The sequence below is a fragment of the Bombina bombina genome, chromosome 8, assembly GCF_027579735.1.
Source record: "Bombina bombina isolate aBomBom1 chromosome 8, aBomBom1.pri, whole genome shotgun sequence".
In the NCBI taxonomy this organism is placed as follows: domain Eukaryota; kingdom Metazoa; phylum Chordata; class Amphibia; order Anura; family Bombinatoridae; genus Bombina; species Bombina bombina.
Window position 1 is genome coordinate 178432096 of NC_069506.1, and position 19036 is coordinate 178451131.

Below are 19036 nucleotides of genomic sequence, written 5' to 3' on the forward strand. Positions count from 1 at the left end.
AACAATTTTAAGCTACTTACACCTAATCTAAGCCCCCTAATAAAATAACAACCCCCCCCCAAAAAAAAATAAAAAAATGCCCTACCCTATTCTACATTAGGGCCTTTTGTGGGGGCATGCCCCAAAGAATTCAGCTCTTTTGCCTGTAAAAGAAAAATACAACCCCCCCCAACATTAAAACCCACCACCCACATACCCCTAATCTAACCCAAACCCCCCTTAAAATAACCTAACACTAATCCCCTGAAGATCATCCTTCCTTGAGTCGTCTTCACTCAGCCGAGCCACCGATGGAACTGAAGAGGACATCTGGACCGGCAGAAGTGATCATCCAAGGGGCGCTGAAGAAATCTTCCATCCAATGAAGTGATCCTCCAAGCGGCGCTGAAGAAATCTTCCATCCGGGCGAGGTCATCTTCCAAGAGGCGCTGAAGAAGTCTTCTATCCGGGCGAGGTCATCTTCGAAGCCGGGTCTTGAATCTTCATCCCGCCGACGCGGAACATCCTTCTTTCCCGACTGACTACCGACGAATGAAGGCTCCTTTAAGGGACGTCATCCAAGATGGCGTCCCTTCAATTCCGATTGGCTGATAGGATTCTATCAGTCAATCGGAATTAAGGTAGGAAAATTCTGATTGGCTGATGGAATCAGCCAATCAGATTCAAGTTCAATCCGATTGGCTGATCCAATCAGCCAATCAGATTGAGCTCGCATTCTATTGGCTGATCGGAACATTTTTTTATTTTGGGGGGGGTTTGTTATTTTATTAGGGGGCTTAGATTAGGTGTAAGTAGCTTAAAATTGTTGTAATATTTTTTTAAATGTTTGTAACTTATTTTTTTTATTTTTTTGTAACTTAGCTTTTTTTATTTTTTGTACTTTAGTTAGTTTATGTAATTGTATTTAATTGTAGTTATTTGTAGGTAGTTTATTTAATTAATTTAATGATAGTGTAGTGTTAGGTTTAATTGTAACTTAGGTTAGGATTTATTTTACAGGTAATTTTGTATTTCTTTTAGCTAGGTAGTTATTAAATAGTTAATAACTATTTAATAACTATTCTAACTAGCTAAAATAAATACAAAGTTACCTGTAAAATAAATATAAATCCTAAGATAGCTACAATGTAATTATTAATTATATTGTAGCTATCTTAGGGTTTATTTTACAGGTAAGTATTTAGTTTTAAATAGGAATAATTTAAAGTATAGTGTAGTGTTAGGTGTAATTGTAACTTAGGTTAGTTTTTAGTTTACAGGTACATTTCTCTTTATTTTAGCTAGGTAAGCTATTAAATAGTTAATAACTATTTAATAGCTATTGTACCTAGTTAAAATAAATTGAAAGGTGCCTGTAAAATAAAAATAAATCCTAAGATAGCTACAATATAATTATTATTTATATTGTAGCTATATTAGGGTTTATTTTATAGGTAAGTATTTAGTTTTAAATAGGATTAACTTAGTTAATAATAGAAATATTATTTAGATTTATTTAATTAATATTTAAGTTAGGGGGGTGTTAGGGTTAGTGTTAGACTTAGGTTTAGGGGTTAATAATTTTATTACAGTGGCGGCGGTGTAGTGGGGGTCAGGATAGGGGTTAATAAATTTATTATAGGTGGCGACGGTGTAGGGGGGGCAGGATAGGGGTTAATAAATTTAATATAGGTTGCGGCGGGTTCAGGGAGCGGCGGTTTAGGGGTTAAACTATTTATTTATTTGCGGCGAGGTGCGGGATCAGCAGGATAGGGGTTAATAACTTTATTATAGAGGGCGACAGTATAGGGGGGGCAGGATAGGGGTTAATAGGTATAATGTAGGTGGCAGCGGTGTCCGGGAGCGGCGGTTTAGGGGTTAATACATTTATAAGACTTGCGGCGGGGTCTAGGAACGGCGGTTTAGGGGTTAATACATTTATAAGAGTTGCGGCGGGGTCTAGGAGCGGCGGTTTAGGGGTTAATAACTTTATTGTGTTGCGGGGGGCTCTGGGGGCGCCGGTATAGGGGGTAGAACAGTGTAGTTTAGTGTGAGTGCTTAGTGACAGGCTAGCAATAAAGCTGGGAAAAAGCCGAAGAGCAGCGAGATCGGATGAGTGATAACTCTCACAGTCCGCTGCTCAACGCCCCGCGGCTTTTTGACAGCTTTATTTGATAACTTAGGCGTATTTTTTCAGGTCCGCGGCGGCGAAGGTAGGCGAGCTTAGGCGGGCGGATTGGGCCGGCGAAGGCAGGAAAGTTGACACGTTGATAACTACCCCCCTCTATCTCAGAATTCTTTAAACTTTTTTTTTCCCAAGACCCAGTGCAATGATACCACATACCTCTGTGACCCTCTTTTTATGCTTGGTCTGAAAATTTCTGAAGTGATATAAAATAATATAGCTGCAATTATTGGAAAAGTGACTAATATGCTTACATAGTTTATTCCTGATTGTAGTCAAACATGAAAGTGTTGTAAAAGGTAATAATACACACACACACACATACAACACACACAAGTTGCGACCCAGTAAACTTGGTGTTGGACCCAGTAATGGGTCGTGACCCGTGGTTTAAGGAATCCTGCTTTTTTTGAATCATTGTTTCATTACGATTTCCTTCTTCTTCTGCTATCAAGCCACCACACACACATATTTGTACTCTTACCCCTCCTGCCCACTTTTCTTCTCTTGATCTAGTTTGATCAGTAAATGGAGGAAACAGAGTATGAGAGGCAAATGAGCAGAAGGAGGAGAAGGAAACCAATCCATGGAAAGGAGGGCCTTTATATGCTTTTACTCAACAAGAGATTTCATTACAAGTATAAAAAAAGCATTTTTCTCTAGTCTTTTTGACTGTGATAGCACATGAAGCAGTATAGACTACTTTGCAAAGCGGTTTATAACAAACGTAGTGCAAATTATCTGTAGGGAAAAATTAAAGGTTTAGCATCAGAAACCAACAATGTCCAGCCAGGGCAGGTGACATCAGAAATACAAATTTCCAAAAACCATACAAAAAGCTGAAACAGGTTCTCTTTTGAAGAACAGAATATACAAACACTTGTGAATTAACCTAAACAAAGGACTGTAGAGGCAAGGGATGTCCTTTTTTTTATAGGGACTAGAAGGCAAGAACCAAAAAAAGCCAAAGATATAACTAAGAAAGAAAGCAAAGGGTCTCATAAAAATAGCCCGGGATGTAAAAGGCAGAAAGGACTGCCCATATAGAGGTGTCCAGGAGACAAACACATGGAAAATCATCCCCAAGGAAGAAAACTGTGCCTAATCTCCAGAATTAGGTGAGCTGAAAGTGAAAAATTAGCTTGCCATGGACGAAGGAAGAAATAACTGTAACCTGTATGACAGGTTAGAGAATCTCTTGTTTATTGACAAAGCTACCAGGTCACCAAGACAAGTTAAAGCAGGACTGGTTGGAGGGTAATGTGGATAAAAAGAACCCTGAAAAGGCGCAAAATATTGGAAACCATCACAAATCAATTTTGGTGAACGAGTGATTGAATTTAGTATTCTTTATTATCTCCCTAGAAAACCTCCATTATAGTTTCAGTAGGAAACTGAACCACCCCAATATTTTACTCCGGCAACAATACAAATTATTAACCATCCTTTATCCTTTGCTCTTAAACCTTATTCATCTGGTCTATCCAACACTCTCTCTCTTGATGCACCATTGTATCCTTGAGGTTGATGTGGGTATGCTTTTAGCCTCATTGGAAACTAAGGTATTATGAATCAAGTAGCCACCAGGTGTCACCTGTTGATGGCTCCCGTTAGCTCCAGGTACAATCCATTCGTTTTTCTTGTACATGTTTTGATTTAACTTACCTTTATTTGTTCAAACTCTGTCAATCAATAGACTTATCTTATTGTTGTTTTTTTTATAAAATCTAACATGGAAGACAGAGAAAAAATTGGGTTATGATAATCCCTTTGTTTCTAGTTGATCATATAGCTAAAGTTATAAACTGGACATATTTTAATCTCATGGTTACATTATTTAGTATAATTCTGTCACAATACTGCACCTTTAAGAACAATCCTCCTTCCACAGTTACACACCTTTATAAGGAGGTGCTTTTACATTCACTAGTTGCTTGTTTATTCGCTAGTGTTAGGTGTACATTAGCCTCTCTCCAAGCTACATTAATTTCAAGCCAAAGACCTTTTGAGGATTGTACTTCTCTCATTGATACCTGTCAGCTCTCTATTCTCTCACTTACCATTTAAACCCTTAAACTCTAAAGTCGTTCCTGAAAGGCAGACTGAACTGAGACACAGCTGCTGAATCTTCTAAAGAAAAAACGCAAGTATACTTCTTCAAACAGTTTAATTGTTTGCTTATTGATCTTGTGGAAACAAAGTTGTTGCTGAGACTGACACAATATTACTTATTGACTAAATTATACCACTAACTTGGTTACAAAGGTTGTTTTACATAAATATCCATTTCTGTACTTCAGTTTATCTACCTGTTAAAGAGACAGTGTTAGATATTAATAGACACTAACCTTAACTTTTACAACAATTGTTATTCCTTTTCACAAAACCCCTCTGTATTAGTGTATATACTTAGTTGGATAAAGGGAATACTACAAATTCAACCTAACAAAATGAACATTCCAGCTTACTTTAGGAATAGTTCATTGCACAATAAACAAGCCTTAAAAAAACTATATAGTATCTCTGGAAACAATGGATCCTTCAGGTGTGTCTAATGAGATTGCTTCCCTGAATCAGAAAATAGATATATTAGCACAGGGACTAACTGAGGTGCAAAATGAAAACAACACACTAAAACGAATAATTAATGATCTCTATGCACAAAGATCCAATGACCACCCAGAGCCACATATAAACCCACCTATACCATTCACAGGTGTAAGAACACGTTTCCGTGATTTCAGAAATGCATGCATGTTAATGTTTACAATGAAACCTAAGACATATCATACAGACAGAATAAAAGTCTGCACAACGATTTCCTACTTGCTTGGGGAACCTAGGGCTTGGGCGGATAGATTTTTGAGACTCAGGACCCATTTCTGGACTCATTAGAATTTTTTTTTAGAGCAATGGCAGTCTTATATGAGGATGTAAATACACAACAGACTGCAGAAAACAATCCGAGATCTCTGAGACAGGGAAAAAGAGCTGTCGAGGATTATGTGGCTGAATTTCAGCTCTGGGCCACAGACTCTCAGTGGAACTCCATAAGTTTACAAAATCAGTCCCGTCTGGGATTGTCAGAATATTTGAAGGATGAGTTATCCAGAATCGAACTGCCTGAAACACTGGATTCACTCATTAAAACCTGTATCTCTATGGATAGGCGTTATAGAGAAAGGAAGACTGAAAAACAGCATCCTGATTTACCTATAAAAAGAACCTACCCTATACAGCAAGAGAAATTAACCCCCATGGAAATTGGCACCATTAAAGGTCCCTAGGAGAAGATTATCCAATCTCTGCATGTACTGTGCAGATAAAAGCCACAATGTATCCAATTGCCCCCTTTTACAGAGACAGAAAAAGGGTAAGGTATTAAATCTGTGTGCTGAAACTACTAAAAATAATAATAATACTCACCTTGTTGTTAAACTATCGTTACAGTGGGACCAACGACTACTTCAGAATGAAGCCATGATCGACTCAGGGGCCTATGGCATGTTTATTGACCATAAATATGTAACAGTAAATAAAATACGCAGCATTAAAAAAAACATTCCAGTTGGTAAGAGTTATTGATGGTACACATTATTTAAAAGGGCCCATAACACATCATACCATACCACTGCTTGTTACCACAGATTCAGGTCACAAAGAATATATAATTTTTGACATCATACCCAGTTCTCTACACACTATAATACTTGGATACCCTTGGTTACAACAACATAACCCAACAATTAACTGGTCACAAAATAACATCACATTTACTTCACCATACTCTATTTCAACCTGTTTTCCATACGTAGACATAAAAAATATCAAACCATCACTCCCCTCAGAATACACAGAATTCTCAGATGTATTCAATCTAAAGCAAGCTGAAAATTTACCCCCACATAGACCATATGACTGCCCTATAGATACCAAGCCAGGTGCAGTCATTCCCTTTGGTAAAATGTTCCCACTTTCACAAAAGGAATTAGAACACCTTAGAGAATACTTAAGTGACCATTTAAGAAAGGGATTCATTACACCCTCATCCTCATCGGCAGCAGCCGGTATATTTTTTGTCACAAATAAAGATGGCACTCTCAGGCCAATAATCGATTATAGGGCTTTAAATTTGATCACAGTAAAGAACTGCTACCCTCTTCCCTTAATCCCCAAACTTTTGGAGAGATTGATTGGTGCAAAAATCTTTACAAAATTAGACCTGAAGGGAGCGTCAATTTGATTAGAATAAAGAGTGGGGATGAATGGAAGACCGCATTCCGAACTAGGTATGGTTTATTTCAATACAATGCGATGCCATTCGGATTATCAAACGCACCAGCTAAATTCCAGTTCTTTATAAACGATATATTTAAGGATCTGATGGATGTATGTGTAGTGGTATATCTCGATGATATACTAATTTATTCAAATAATTTATCTGACCACATTAAACATGTAAGATGGGTTTTGGCTAGATTAAGAGAACATCATTTATATGCAAAAATGGAAAAATTTCATTTTCATGTACACACCATAAAATTTCTTGGTTACATCATCTCTCCAGAAGGGATTCATATGGATCCAGCCAAGATAACGGCTATTCTTGATTGGCCACAAACCAACACAGTAAGGTCCTTACAGAGATTTTTGGGTTTCGCATATTTTTATAGACGTTTCATTAATCAATTCTCTTCTATTGTGCAACCACTCACTAAACTTACAGGGAAGCAAAAAAATATTTGGAAAAACAAGGCACAGAGTGCATTTGATACCTTAAAAAAAAAGTTTTATTACAGCTCCTGTTTTAAGTTTGCCTGATCCAGAACAACAGTTTATCCTAGAGGTAGATGACTCAAATGTGGGAGTAGGGGCAATACTTTCACAACAGAGTCTCAATTCTCCAGATCTGCATCCCATTGCTTATTATTCCAGACTACTCAGCCCAGCCGAAAATAATTATTCAGTGGGTGACAAAGAACTGCTTGCAATAAAATGTGCATTGGAACAATGGAGACACTTGCTAGAAGGGACCAAAACCCCATTCTTTATATTCACAGATCACAAAAACCTACAGTATTTAAAGAATAACAAAACTTTATCTTCACGGCAGGTACGCTGGGCTCTGTTCTTTGACTGTTTTGATTTTCTAATCAGTTACAGACCAGGGTCAAAAAAAATCAAAGCAGATGCGCTTTCAAGATCACTGGAATCACTAAATGACGTAAGTGAGAAAAAACACATTATACCTCCACAAAAAATACTTGCCTTAGTATCCACTCTCCACTCTGACATTTTAGAAGCTCTAAAGACTGACAGTGCAATCCCTCCATCTTGCACTAAAGATGAAGACTCTGGGTTATTTTTTCATAACAATCAGACATATGTACCACAACCAATGAGGAAGCAACTACTACAACATTATCATAATTCACCTTTATCAGGCCACACAGGAATCACAAAAACAAGAGATTTGATAACACGTTACTTTGGTGGCCACAGATAAATCAAGACATCTATGATTATGTAACCACTTGCCAAATCTGTGCAGCAAAGAAAAAAGATCATCATTATTGTGGAACTACCGTCTTCCAATAACTTCACCACTATAATCGTGGTGGTAGACCATCTCACCAAATTAGCCCATTTTGTACCATTAAAGAGCACTCCAAGTGCCCTAACAACAGCAAAAGTTTTTTTTTTTCTCACATTGTTAAATTACACGGAATACCATCCTCAATTGTAACAGATCGCGGGACCCAGTTCACCTCAAAGTTTTGGAGGGAATTGTGCAGATTACTAAAGATTGCCCCCACGGTTCTCCACCGCTTTCCACCCACAATCCAATGGACTTACTGAAAAAGTCAATCAAACATTGGAACAATATCTAAGGTGTTATACATCACATCTACAAAATGACTGGTCAGACTGGTTACCCGTGGCTTAATTTGCATATAACAACTCTATAAACAGTTCCACAAAAACTTCTCCATTCTACGCTACCTACGGCTATCATCCTAAAACTCTTCCAAATCTTCAATCCATCTCAATCTCCCCTGCAGCTCTAGATTACACTCACAATATAAAGGAAACCATGACTTCGCTTTAAATGCATTTAGAGGATGCAAAGGCAAAACAAAAGCTCTACTATGATAAGAAACATATTCCTTCACCAATTTACAAACTCGGCGGCCTTGTATGGCTTTCAACAAGAAATCTGAAACTCAAAGTGCCAAGTAAAAAACTTGCTAGTCAGTTTATTGGGCCTTTTCCAATAATTAAACTCATAAACAAGAATGCTGTGGTTTTGCAACTACCCAACAACCTTCGAATACATCCTTCGTTCCATGTGTCATTGATAAAACCCTATCGGGATGGTGTGGATACGACAAACCCTACGGATCTTGATGTACATTATGACATAGATGATCAAATGGAATACGAAGTTGAGACGATTTTAGACTTCAGGTTTAGACGCAGAACACTGGAGTACCTAGTCCACTGGAAGGGCTATGGCCCTGAGGAGGACTCTTGGGTTCCAGCTCATGATATACATGCTCCCCGTCTCCTTTCGGCTTTCCATACCAAGTATCCACATAAACCTCGGCTCCGACCCATGGTGAGGGTCTCCTGAATGGGGGGGATATGTCACGATACTGCACCTTTAAGAACAATCCTCCTTCCACAGTTACACACCTTATAAGGAGGTGCTTTTACATTCACTAGTTGCTTGTTTATTAGCTTGTGTTAGGTGTGCATTAGCCTCTCTCCAAGCTACATTAATTTCAAGCCAAAGACCTTTTGAGGACTGTACTTCTCTCATTGATACCTGTCAGCTCTCTATTCTCTCACTTACCATTTAAACCCTTAAACTCTAAAGTCGTTCCTGAAAGGCAGACTGAACTTTGACACAGCTGCTGAATCTTCTAAAGAAAAACCGCAAGTTTACTTCTTCAAACAAACAGACAGTTTAATTGTTTGCTTATTGATCTTGTGGAAACAAAGTTGTTGCTGAGACTGACACAATATTACTTATTGATTAAATTATACCACTAACTTGGTTACAAAGGTTGTTTTACACAAATATCCATTTCTGTACTTCAGTTTATCTACCTGTTAAAGAGACAGTGTTAGATATTAATAGAAAGTGGAGGTGAGCGCCAGACAGGCTGAGGAGGGGGAAGGAAGCACCAATTGGGCTGAGAGTGCAGAGATGAAAAAAATAGCGTTTAAAAGCGGTGGTTAAGATAATGGTTAAAATTATAATTATAGAATTTATTCCACACAGTTGTTTAAAATAACATTGAATTTCTCATAAGACATATACAATAATAACAAATCATGGATCCATGTTACAATAACAGAAATAAAGATAGAAATAAAATTGGAAATAAAATTAAGCTGATACACTCAAGGAACGGATGATAAAGGGGTAACTTAATAGGCCTAGTGTCCTATTATAGAAGGTGCACCTTGGTGCAGTCCAGATTGTGATATATACTCTTAAGGCTGTATATAGATGGTCTTTATCCAATCATAAAAAAATTTTGTGACAAAAGAAAGTGTCTTAATCTGTGTCCAATATCCCAAAAATGTCCAGTGCTTCAAAAAATGTGAATTAAATTGTGATCGCTTGGTGTTGCAAAAAATATATATTCAAAAAATAAAAAAATACAAAAAGTGAAAATCCTCCAAATGTTGTAGCAAAATAAGTATTATCAAAAGTAATCCAAAGTATCCAATGTGATGTAGTGATTTCTGTGCAATGGAACAGTGGCTCAGTGTTGATGCAATATAAAACAATTTAAGCTGTGAAAAAACCTGTAAAGAAAACAAACATGTACTCCTGGCCTTTATCAAGAGTCTTGATAAAGGCCAGGAGTACATGGCCGAAACGCGTCGACTGATTTGAGTAAGTCTAATACTGATATATTAACTGAACAGTTTGTATATATTATAGTATTGTTTGTTTTCTTTACAGGTTTTTTCACAGCTTAATTTGTTTTATATTGCATCAACACTGAGCCACTGTTCCATTGCACAGAAATCACTACATCACATTGGACACTTTGGATTACTTTTGATAATACTTATTTTGCTACAACATTTTTTTGGAGGATTTTCACTTTTTGTATTTTGTATTTTTTTATTTTTTGAATATATATTTTTTGCAACACCAAGCGATCACAATTTAATTCACATTTTTTGAAGCACTGGACATTTTTTGGATATTGGACACAGATTAAGACACTTTCTTTTGTCACAAAATTTTTTTATGATTGGATAAAGACCATCTATATACAGCCTTAAGAGTATATATCACAATCTGGACTGCACCAAGGTGCACCTTCTATAATAGGACACTAGGCCTATTAAGTTACCCCTTTATCATCCGTTCCTTGAGTGTATCAGCTTAATTTTATTTCCAATTTTATTTCTATTTTTATCTTTATTTCTGTTATTGTAACATGGATCCATGATTTGTTATTATTGTATATGTCTTATGAGAAATTCAATGTTATTTTAAACAACTGTGTGGAATAAATTCTATAATTATAATTTTAACCATTATCTTAACCACCGCTTTTAAACGCTATTTTTTTCATCTCTGCACTCTCAGCCCAATTGGTGCTTCCTTCCCCCTCCTCAGCCTGTCTGGCGCTCACCTCCACTTTCTAACAATTTATCTTTACATTGGGTACAGTAGGGTACCCGCTGAGGAGAGCTAGAGGTATCCCCTATCCCTATTCCCTTATTCTGTTTTTTGCGCAGGATATACATCCCATCTTCTTAGATATTAATAGACACTAACCTTAACTTTACAACAATTGTTATTCCTTTTCACAAAACCCCTCTGTATTAGTGCATATACTTAGTGGGATAAAGGGAATACTACAACCTAACAAACTGAACATTCCAGCTTACTTTAGGAATAGTTCATTGCAAATTCAATACATTTTCTTCTAAGTCTCTGTATGTATTTTGATACATTCGATTGCATTTTACATATTAACTTATTTTTTTTTAAATTCAATAACAATTACTGGTTTTATTTATTTAAACATGAAACGGAAGTTAAATCCTAGAACCAAAAGGCCCAGTGCCATAAGGCAATATATTTTGTGTGCCAATGGACCTCATACATTTTGCTGAGGAATGTAATAGGGATTTGGAATGATCCAATTCACTAAAGCTTCCCCAGCCAGAGTCGCCCATAAAAGTAGAATCTGTGTTTGTGTTTAGAAGTAATTAAGTTTACAACAGGGTGTATTTGTTTTAATGTAAAGTTAGAAAAGACTGATCGGATGACTATGGGTCAGATTTATTAAAGACCAGGCGCCTCTTTTTCCCTGTTTGCTCGGCATCTCATCCGGCAGGCAGCAATACACTACAGAGGTTAAGGAGATTCAGATGATTCCTACAATAAAGACAGATGTAAACAGGTAGCTGTTCCAAATATTGGCCAAGGTGTAGTAAAAAGCTCTAATTAGGGGTGTGTGTAATAAACACTCTGGTAACTGCAAAGGAGCCAGGGGGCTGTCAGAATATTTGCGAGAGCCACAAATTTAAAACAAAAGTATTAACAGAGATTAGGATGGAGGGGGGCAATGCCATGAGCGCTAGCTGTCAGACTCATTAGAATTTATAACATGTCAAAGGACTGTATATTAATAGAAAAAACACACAAGACTTTACAAATATTAAACTATACAGGTGAAGGTGAAAGTAGCATGTCCTATTTCTAAACAAGGAGAGTGTGGAGTATAAACTGTGGCTGTGCTCAGGGGGGGGGGGGCGGCACTCTTTAAAGAGGATGTGCTTAAAGTTGAACAGTGTAGTTTAGTGTTTGAGGGAATTAGGATAGCTGAAATGTGGAAAAGGGATAGACTGAATTTTGAACCCATATAAATGACTTTATGGACCTTGAAGAACTAAATTAAGCAGCTTCCCATAGGTAAGATTCCTGACAAATAATAGGGGAGTCAGGCTCTTGTGAAGGTGGGTTTGCGGGATATGTGGATCAAAGCTATGCCTGACAGAGAATTTGAATAGTCCAAAGCATCAGCAAGCTTGGACAGCTAAAGTCAAGGGTTCTAGGAGAGCGACAACCTATCTGTAGAGATGATGCATATGAAAAGTGTCATACTAAAGCTGAGTGAGATTGTGAACAGTTTTAAAGGGACACTGTACCCAAAACTTTTCTTTCGTGATTCAGATTGAGCATGAAATTTTAAGCAACTTTCTAATTTACTCCTATTATCAAATTTTCTTCATTCTCTTGGTATCTTAATTTGAAATGCAAGAATGTAAGCTTAGATGCCGGCCCATTTTTGGTGAACAACCTGGGTTGTCCATGCTGATTAGTGGATAAATTCATCCACCAATAAAAAAGTGCTGTCCAGAGTACTGAAACCAAAAAAAAGCTTAGATGCCTTCTTTTTCAAATAATAATAGCAAGAGAACGAAGAAAAATTGATAATAGGAGTAAATTAGAAAGTTGCTTAAAATTGCATGCTCTTTCTGACTTACAAAAGAAAACATTTGGGTTCAGTGTCCCTTTAAGGGAAAGATTGTTGATGGAGATGATCCAGAAATGAATTTGAGTGAAATGATGATTCACACCCTTAGACGGTAGTTACGGACAGAAGGCCATACCTTTTGGAGTCAAGATTTTGTCTCTTTTCACTTCAGTGCTGAGCCAATTTTTAGCTTCTTTGCTATCTACATTTAAACCCTTAAATGAGGGTCTTGGAGGTTTGTGGCTGCTAAGAGAGCATCCAGCTTCTTTGCTGCTAAGCTTCCTTGGTTCTGCCCCCTTTGCGATGTCACTGGCACTCCCATGAAGCCTGGGAAAGCCGTCCACTAGGCCACCAACGATCCTGGCAAAGATTGAATGGCAATCCCCCTGCATGAGGAAAAGGGCTTGTCATGCTTTATAGGTACTGATGCACTCTAATTGGTTAAATAAGCCGAGTCTGACTTACACAGCTTGAAAAAACATAGCTATTGGAATCGACATTAAATCAGAGCATGTTTTAGACTTTGAAGAAGGATATCCCTGAGATTTGTCCATTCTTTGTTGATGAACATGGAACTGGAAATTATATCCAGGGGTACTTTAGAGGGACCTCATGCAGATCGGGAATGATGAACAGCTGAGGCAGAGTATTGGTGTTGATGAAGGGGACAAAGATTTATGAAAAGTACTGGTGTTGACTCTCAGGTTATGTAAAACTATAAGTGTATGAACCAGAAAACTTTTTAAAATTCTATAAAATATGGAATCAGAGGGTTTACTATATCTTGCCAATGGAAATGATCGTTTTGGAATATTGTAAGTAAGGACTGCAAAATTTCAAGTAATTGTTCTTGAGATGGGGAGGAACTGTCTGATGGTTCTCTTGTAGATAGCCAAGTAGTAGAAGCTTGTTTCATCCCATATATCAAAGGTGGCTGTGGACCTCCCATACTGTGTGCACTTTCCTAAACAGCAAGCTGGGTATTTGGATTTCCTTTGGTGTATCCTAGTCTGTTAAGCCAGATCTGGGTCAGTAATGGTCCTTATCCATAGTGTGAAGGGGAGGGGGAGATGATGGTCTCTTTAATAAATAAGGATGTTGAACTGTCAAGCTGCATATGTTCAAATATTATTTTTTTTAAAAAAAGGAGCTGATGGGGTTTGCCTTAAAGGGACATAAAATCCAACATTTTTGTTTCACAGTTAACTTACAAATGTATTTCAATTATCTGATTTGCTTTGTCATCTTTAGGTCCCTTGTTGAAAGGTATACCTAGGTAGACTCAGGAGCAGCAATGCACTACTGGAAACTAGCTGTAGATATATGCTTCTTGTTATTGGTTCACCTAATCTGTTCAGCTAGCTTCCAGTAGTGCATTGCTGCTTCTTAAACAAAGGATAGTAAGAGAATGAAGCAAATCTGATAATAGAAGTAAATTTAAATCTTAATCAAATAAAAAAAATAGGATTGTATGTCCCCTTTAATATCAGTTGTAATGCTTTCAGGACCCCTGGACACAGTACATCAGAGAGAAGCTGAAGATATAAAGTGAGGTTATTCTGTAACCTGACAGCATTGATCTGTTAGTGGAGGGACTCTAAAGATTCTACAATCACAGAACTAAACTGGTGAAAAGAGCAGCATAGGTCTGGTTTAAAGGGACAGTCAAGTATAAATTAAACTTTCATTATTCAGATAGGACTTTTAATTTTAATTGACTTTCCAATTTACTTTTATCATAAAATTAGCTTTTTTCTCTTGGTATTCTTAGTTTAAACTAAACATAGGTAGGCTCATATGCTAATTTCTAAGCCTTTGAGGGCTGCCTCTTATCACATGCTTTTTAAATCTCTTTTCAACACAAAGAGACAGAAAGTACACGTGGGCCATATAGATAACACTGTGTTCAGGCACAGGGGGTTATTTAAGATCTAGCACAATACAATGCTAAATTTAAGACAATAGATAATAAACAGTCACAGTCATGTGATCAGGGGGCTGGAAGAAGGTTCCTAGATACAAGGTAATCACAGAGGTAAAAAGTATATTAATATAACTGTGTTGGTTATGCAAAACTGGGGAATGGGTAATAAAGGGATTATCCATCTTTTAAAACAATAACAATTCTGTGGTTGACTGTCCCTTTAAGCCAGGCTGGGAAGAGCCCTCTAGTGTCTAATGCACACAACATTGTAAATATCTTACTTTCATAGAGTTATATAAAGGATACTAGCCATATTGATAAAGGTAAATTTAGTTCCACCAATCATATAAAGGAAATCCATTGGATAAGGCATAAAGTATACTTGCAATTTACAGAATAAAACAGTGGTATCAGTTATGTATTCTTCAAAAAGTAGAATCATCCAGTAGGTAGAGAAGTAGATGCAGAGTGGAGCTCCCATGAATAAAGCATCCATTTTTAAGCAAAAGATTAAAGGGGCATTATAGTGAGCATATAATTGTAGCACTACCAGTCCTGCAAGTCTGTATTTAACCTCTGCATAGAGGTTAAACACATAATTAAAGAACTGATAGTTCTGAGTAGACACCTGTTTAGCCAATCAGCAGTAGTAGCCCCACATTTGGGTTGTACAACTTCTGCTGCTGATTGGCCATGTCTGCTCAGGATTAGCAGTTCACTGGCTCCCTAGCAGCATAGTAACTGTTTAAGCCCTTTTCAGGGGGTAAACTGATTTGCAGATTTAGTAGTGCTAAAATGACACACTAACAAATTAGACCATGACATTTTTGCAGTACAATATTTTAAGCTGGAACGAGAAACGTGGAAGAGAGAGGAAGTTCCAGCTTAAATCTTTGTTTAAAGTTTCAGCCTTACTCCAAATGGTGTTGACATTAACCCTTTAACCCTTCTCGTGCTGTAACATTTTAAACAACTGTTCTTAAAAAGGACAGTGTAATCAATTGCTTTCTTTATTTTATGAAGAAGAAAAAAAATCAAATGTCCGGAGAAAATCATTTTCTTATCAGATTCACAAGAGCTTGTGCCTAACAATTATAAAGATGTAGGAGCTGCCCCATTTTAGCTTGTGTAGGTAACTGATATATTCAATTTAAATATGAACAGATTTTACTAGATATATTTTTGTAGGGGGGGGGGGGTAATACTCCCCTTTCATATGTATGCTAGAAAATGTTACTACAATGTCCCTTAAAGTACATTAAACACTAAAATGCTAGATATTGATAAAATGAAAAAAAAAAGAAAATATTAGTCTCAGAATAACATATAGAGGTATTTTTTTTTTTAAGTTTCGTTAGCTGTTTAAATAGTGACAAAATAAATAAATAACTGGGTTTGGGAAACACTGCTATAAAACAATGGGAGCTGCCATGTTGTAACTTAGGTTACCTTCTCTGCTGTGGCCAATTAGGGGCAGTTATAAACTGGCCAGTCAATGGCTGTGTGGAATATAACAGTGTTTTGCACTTTCATTTCTTACAGGAACTGAAAAGCTTAAAATTCCAGAATTAAATTGCAGGAAAAGGGAACAAAATAAATAATGAAATTATATTGTTTTATTTATATATATATATATATGTGTGTGTGTGTGATTAAGCATTTTATATTACCACCTCAAAGTGTTTAATGTCCCTTTTTAAAAATGTGTCATTTTTAACTGAGACTTTTGTTTACATGTTTTAGTGATGAACCACAACAGTATGCTAAATTTCAGTTATGCAATGTTTTGATATATATCATAAAAACCCTAATACCTGTTTGTACTTCTTTAGAACACCTCAATGGATCAGTTGAGCCAGAACGTGTTCGAATCAACAAATGACAAAAGTAAAATGGATGATAAAAACATAGAAAATGAAGCTGGAAATCTGGCAGAGGTCTCTGAAACATGCACTGAAGAGGTTACATGTCAATTCTTTATCAAGGGGCGCTGTAGATTTGGGGAAAAATGCAGAAATTCTCATACAAATATATCTGAAACAACCTTATCAGCACCTGCCAAATCCACTAAAACTGGAAAAGTGAAAACATCTGAGCCAAAGGGTAAGAAACCACCAATGAAAACAGCTTTAGATGTGATTTCCAGAATTCGGTGGGATGCAATGTTACCAAAGGAATGTTTTTCAGTGGGATATCTTGATCGATTTTTGGGTATTATTGAAAAGCCATTTTCTGCTTTTTCTTGGGATGATTTGGCATCTGTAAGTTATGATGTTCTTGCTATACCCAAACATCGTATTCAGTACTTCAAATTCAAGGATTTAGTTGTGTGGGACAAAAGTACACGCACAGATAATGTGTTTGGTTCAGCAGGAAGTGGTATGACAATACTGGATGTTATTGAGAAATATGACTCTTTGTTGCAGACAGAAGAGCATTATGTACCCACAAACAAAATTGAGCCTAAAGACTTAGAAGAAGAGTTAAACTTTATGGAGACTGATGAACAAACCAACGAATGTAGCAGTCATAGGGACAGTGCTGAAAAATTGAGACCTAGCCACTTTATAGCAGTTCGCATTAGCAGTGAAGATGTGAAAAGCTCTGTAAAACAGATACAAAATCTATTACTAAAAAATAATCCAGAATTTGCCGAATTTTGTTCACCTTTACCAACCCTTCATTTAACATTGTGCCTCCTGTTTTTAAACAGTCCAGAAGAAATTCAAAGTGCTTTGTTAGCTCTTCAAGAATTTAAATCTGAGCTTCAAAGAATACTTCCTCCAAGCCTCATACTTGGTTTTGAAGGCCTAAAGGATTTTCATTCGCATGTACTTTACTTGGCACCATCATCAATAACAGAGTTATCAAAGTTTGCAGATACTCTAATTCCCTATTTTTGCAGCAAAGGTTTAAAAGTTATACGTTCAACAGATACCACTAATTTTCATGTTACAATTGCAAAAATACCCAAACACGCTTTAAAAAGAAATCCTAGCCTCCTTTTCCCTCAGGAGATTTATGAAAATGATCACAAACATTTCGGAGCACAGCAGGTTGATAGTCTTAGTTTTTGCTATGCTGGTAGTTCAAGACGTACTGATGGCTTCTATACAACACTTATGGAATTATCATTATATTGAACTGAATTATTAATTGAATACAGGGCTCGAGATGCACCTGGCTTTCAACCCCCAACATACCAGTGTTCCCCCCACTTGGCACCTGAAATGTAGCCCCAAATTTCAGAGAACATGCAATTTTAAGCAACTTTCTAATTTACTCCTATTAAGTTTTGTTTGTTCTCTTACTATCTTTATTTAAAAAAGCAGGAATGTAAAGTTTAGGAGCTGGACCATTTTTGGTTCAGCACCTGGGTAGTGCTTGTTGATTGGTGGCTAAATGTAGCCACCAAAAAGCAAGTGCTATCCAGGGTTCTGAACCAAAAATTGGCAGGCTCCTAAACTTTACATTCGTACTTTTCAAATAAAGATAGCAAGAGAATGAAAAATAGGATTAAATTAAAAGTTACACGCTCTATCTGAAACATGAAAGGAAAACAAAATCTGGGTTTAGTATCCCTTTAAGGAGCAGTGCGTTCCGCTGTTCATACAAACTGCTACTCCTAAGTTTCTAAATCTCTGAAAATCTGAGACACCCTTCTGGCTGCGCTTCTGCATACTAATTGACTTAACTTTACTCACTAACTGGAAATTCTGATCATTTGGAGCAAAAAGTCCCATTATTTTTTCTGTCTGTGGCTGAAAGCAGTTTACCTTTGCTGCCATCTGCTGGACATAATTATTAAACTCTTCAAGACACTGCTTTAGCAATAAAATTATGAAGAGTGTTTTAGTATTGATGCTTTTGCAATTAATTTATCAGACTGATGTAGAAATATTTGTTGACAATTACTCTTACATTACTTTTACTAAGGTATAGTTATAGTTCTGTTGGGTATGTCTTCAAAACTGCCTGATAATGGGCTGTACTCATTCTTATTTTGAAAAAGTTAAACATTTACAGAATGCTACAAAAAAGGAATTGTTTACTGTGGACAAATCATATGCAAATATTTCCCAACTGTGGAAAACTGAAAAGTTAAATCATGTATATTTTAAAAAAATGTTGTATTTGTTTTATTGTGGGAAAAAACAAAGTTTATGCTTACCTGATAAATGTATTTCTTTCTTGACACGATGAGTCCACGGATCATCTAATTACTATTGGGAATATCACTCCTGCCCAGCAGGAGGCGGCAAAGAGCACCATGCAAAAGCTGTTAAATATCACCTCCCTTCCCTCCCACCCTAGTCATTCGACCAAAGTAAAGGAGAGAAAGGAAGCAACAAGGTGCAGAGGTGTCTGAAGTTTATAACATAATCACAACCTGTCTTAAGAACAGGGCGGGCCGTGGACTCATCGTGT

At 36.8% G+C, this 19036-nt stretch overlaps 1 protein-coding gene across 2 annotated transcripts in view; it reads left to right on the forward strand.

Moving 5' to 3' along the window:
• The window catches only part of LENG9 (leukocyte receptor cluster member 9), a 57023-nt gene extending 38565 nt beyond the window's left edge, over positions 1-18458 (forward strand). For both annotated transcript variants that reach the window (XM_053690749.1, XM_053690747.1), the window contains one exon: positions 16441-18458. In XM_053690749.1, the coding sequence (XP_053546724.1) occupies positions 16450-17751 (1302 nt within the window). In that variant the 5' untranslated portion in view covers positions 16441-16449 and the 3' untranslated portion in view covers positions 17752-18458. The remainder of the gene's footprint in view (positions 1-16440) is intronic.
• The last annotated feature ends 578 nt before the right edge of the window (positions 18459-19036 follow it).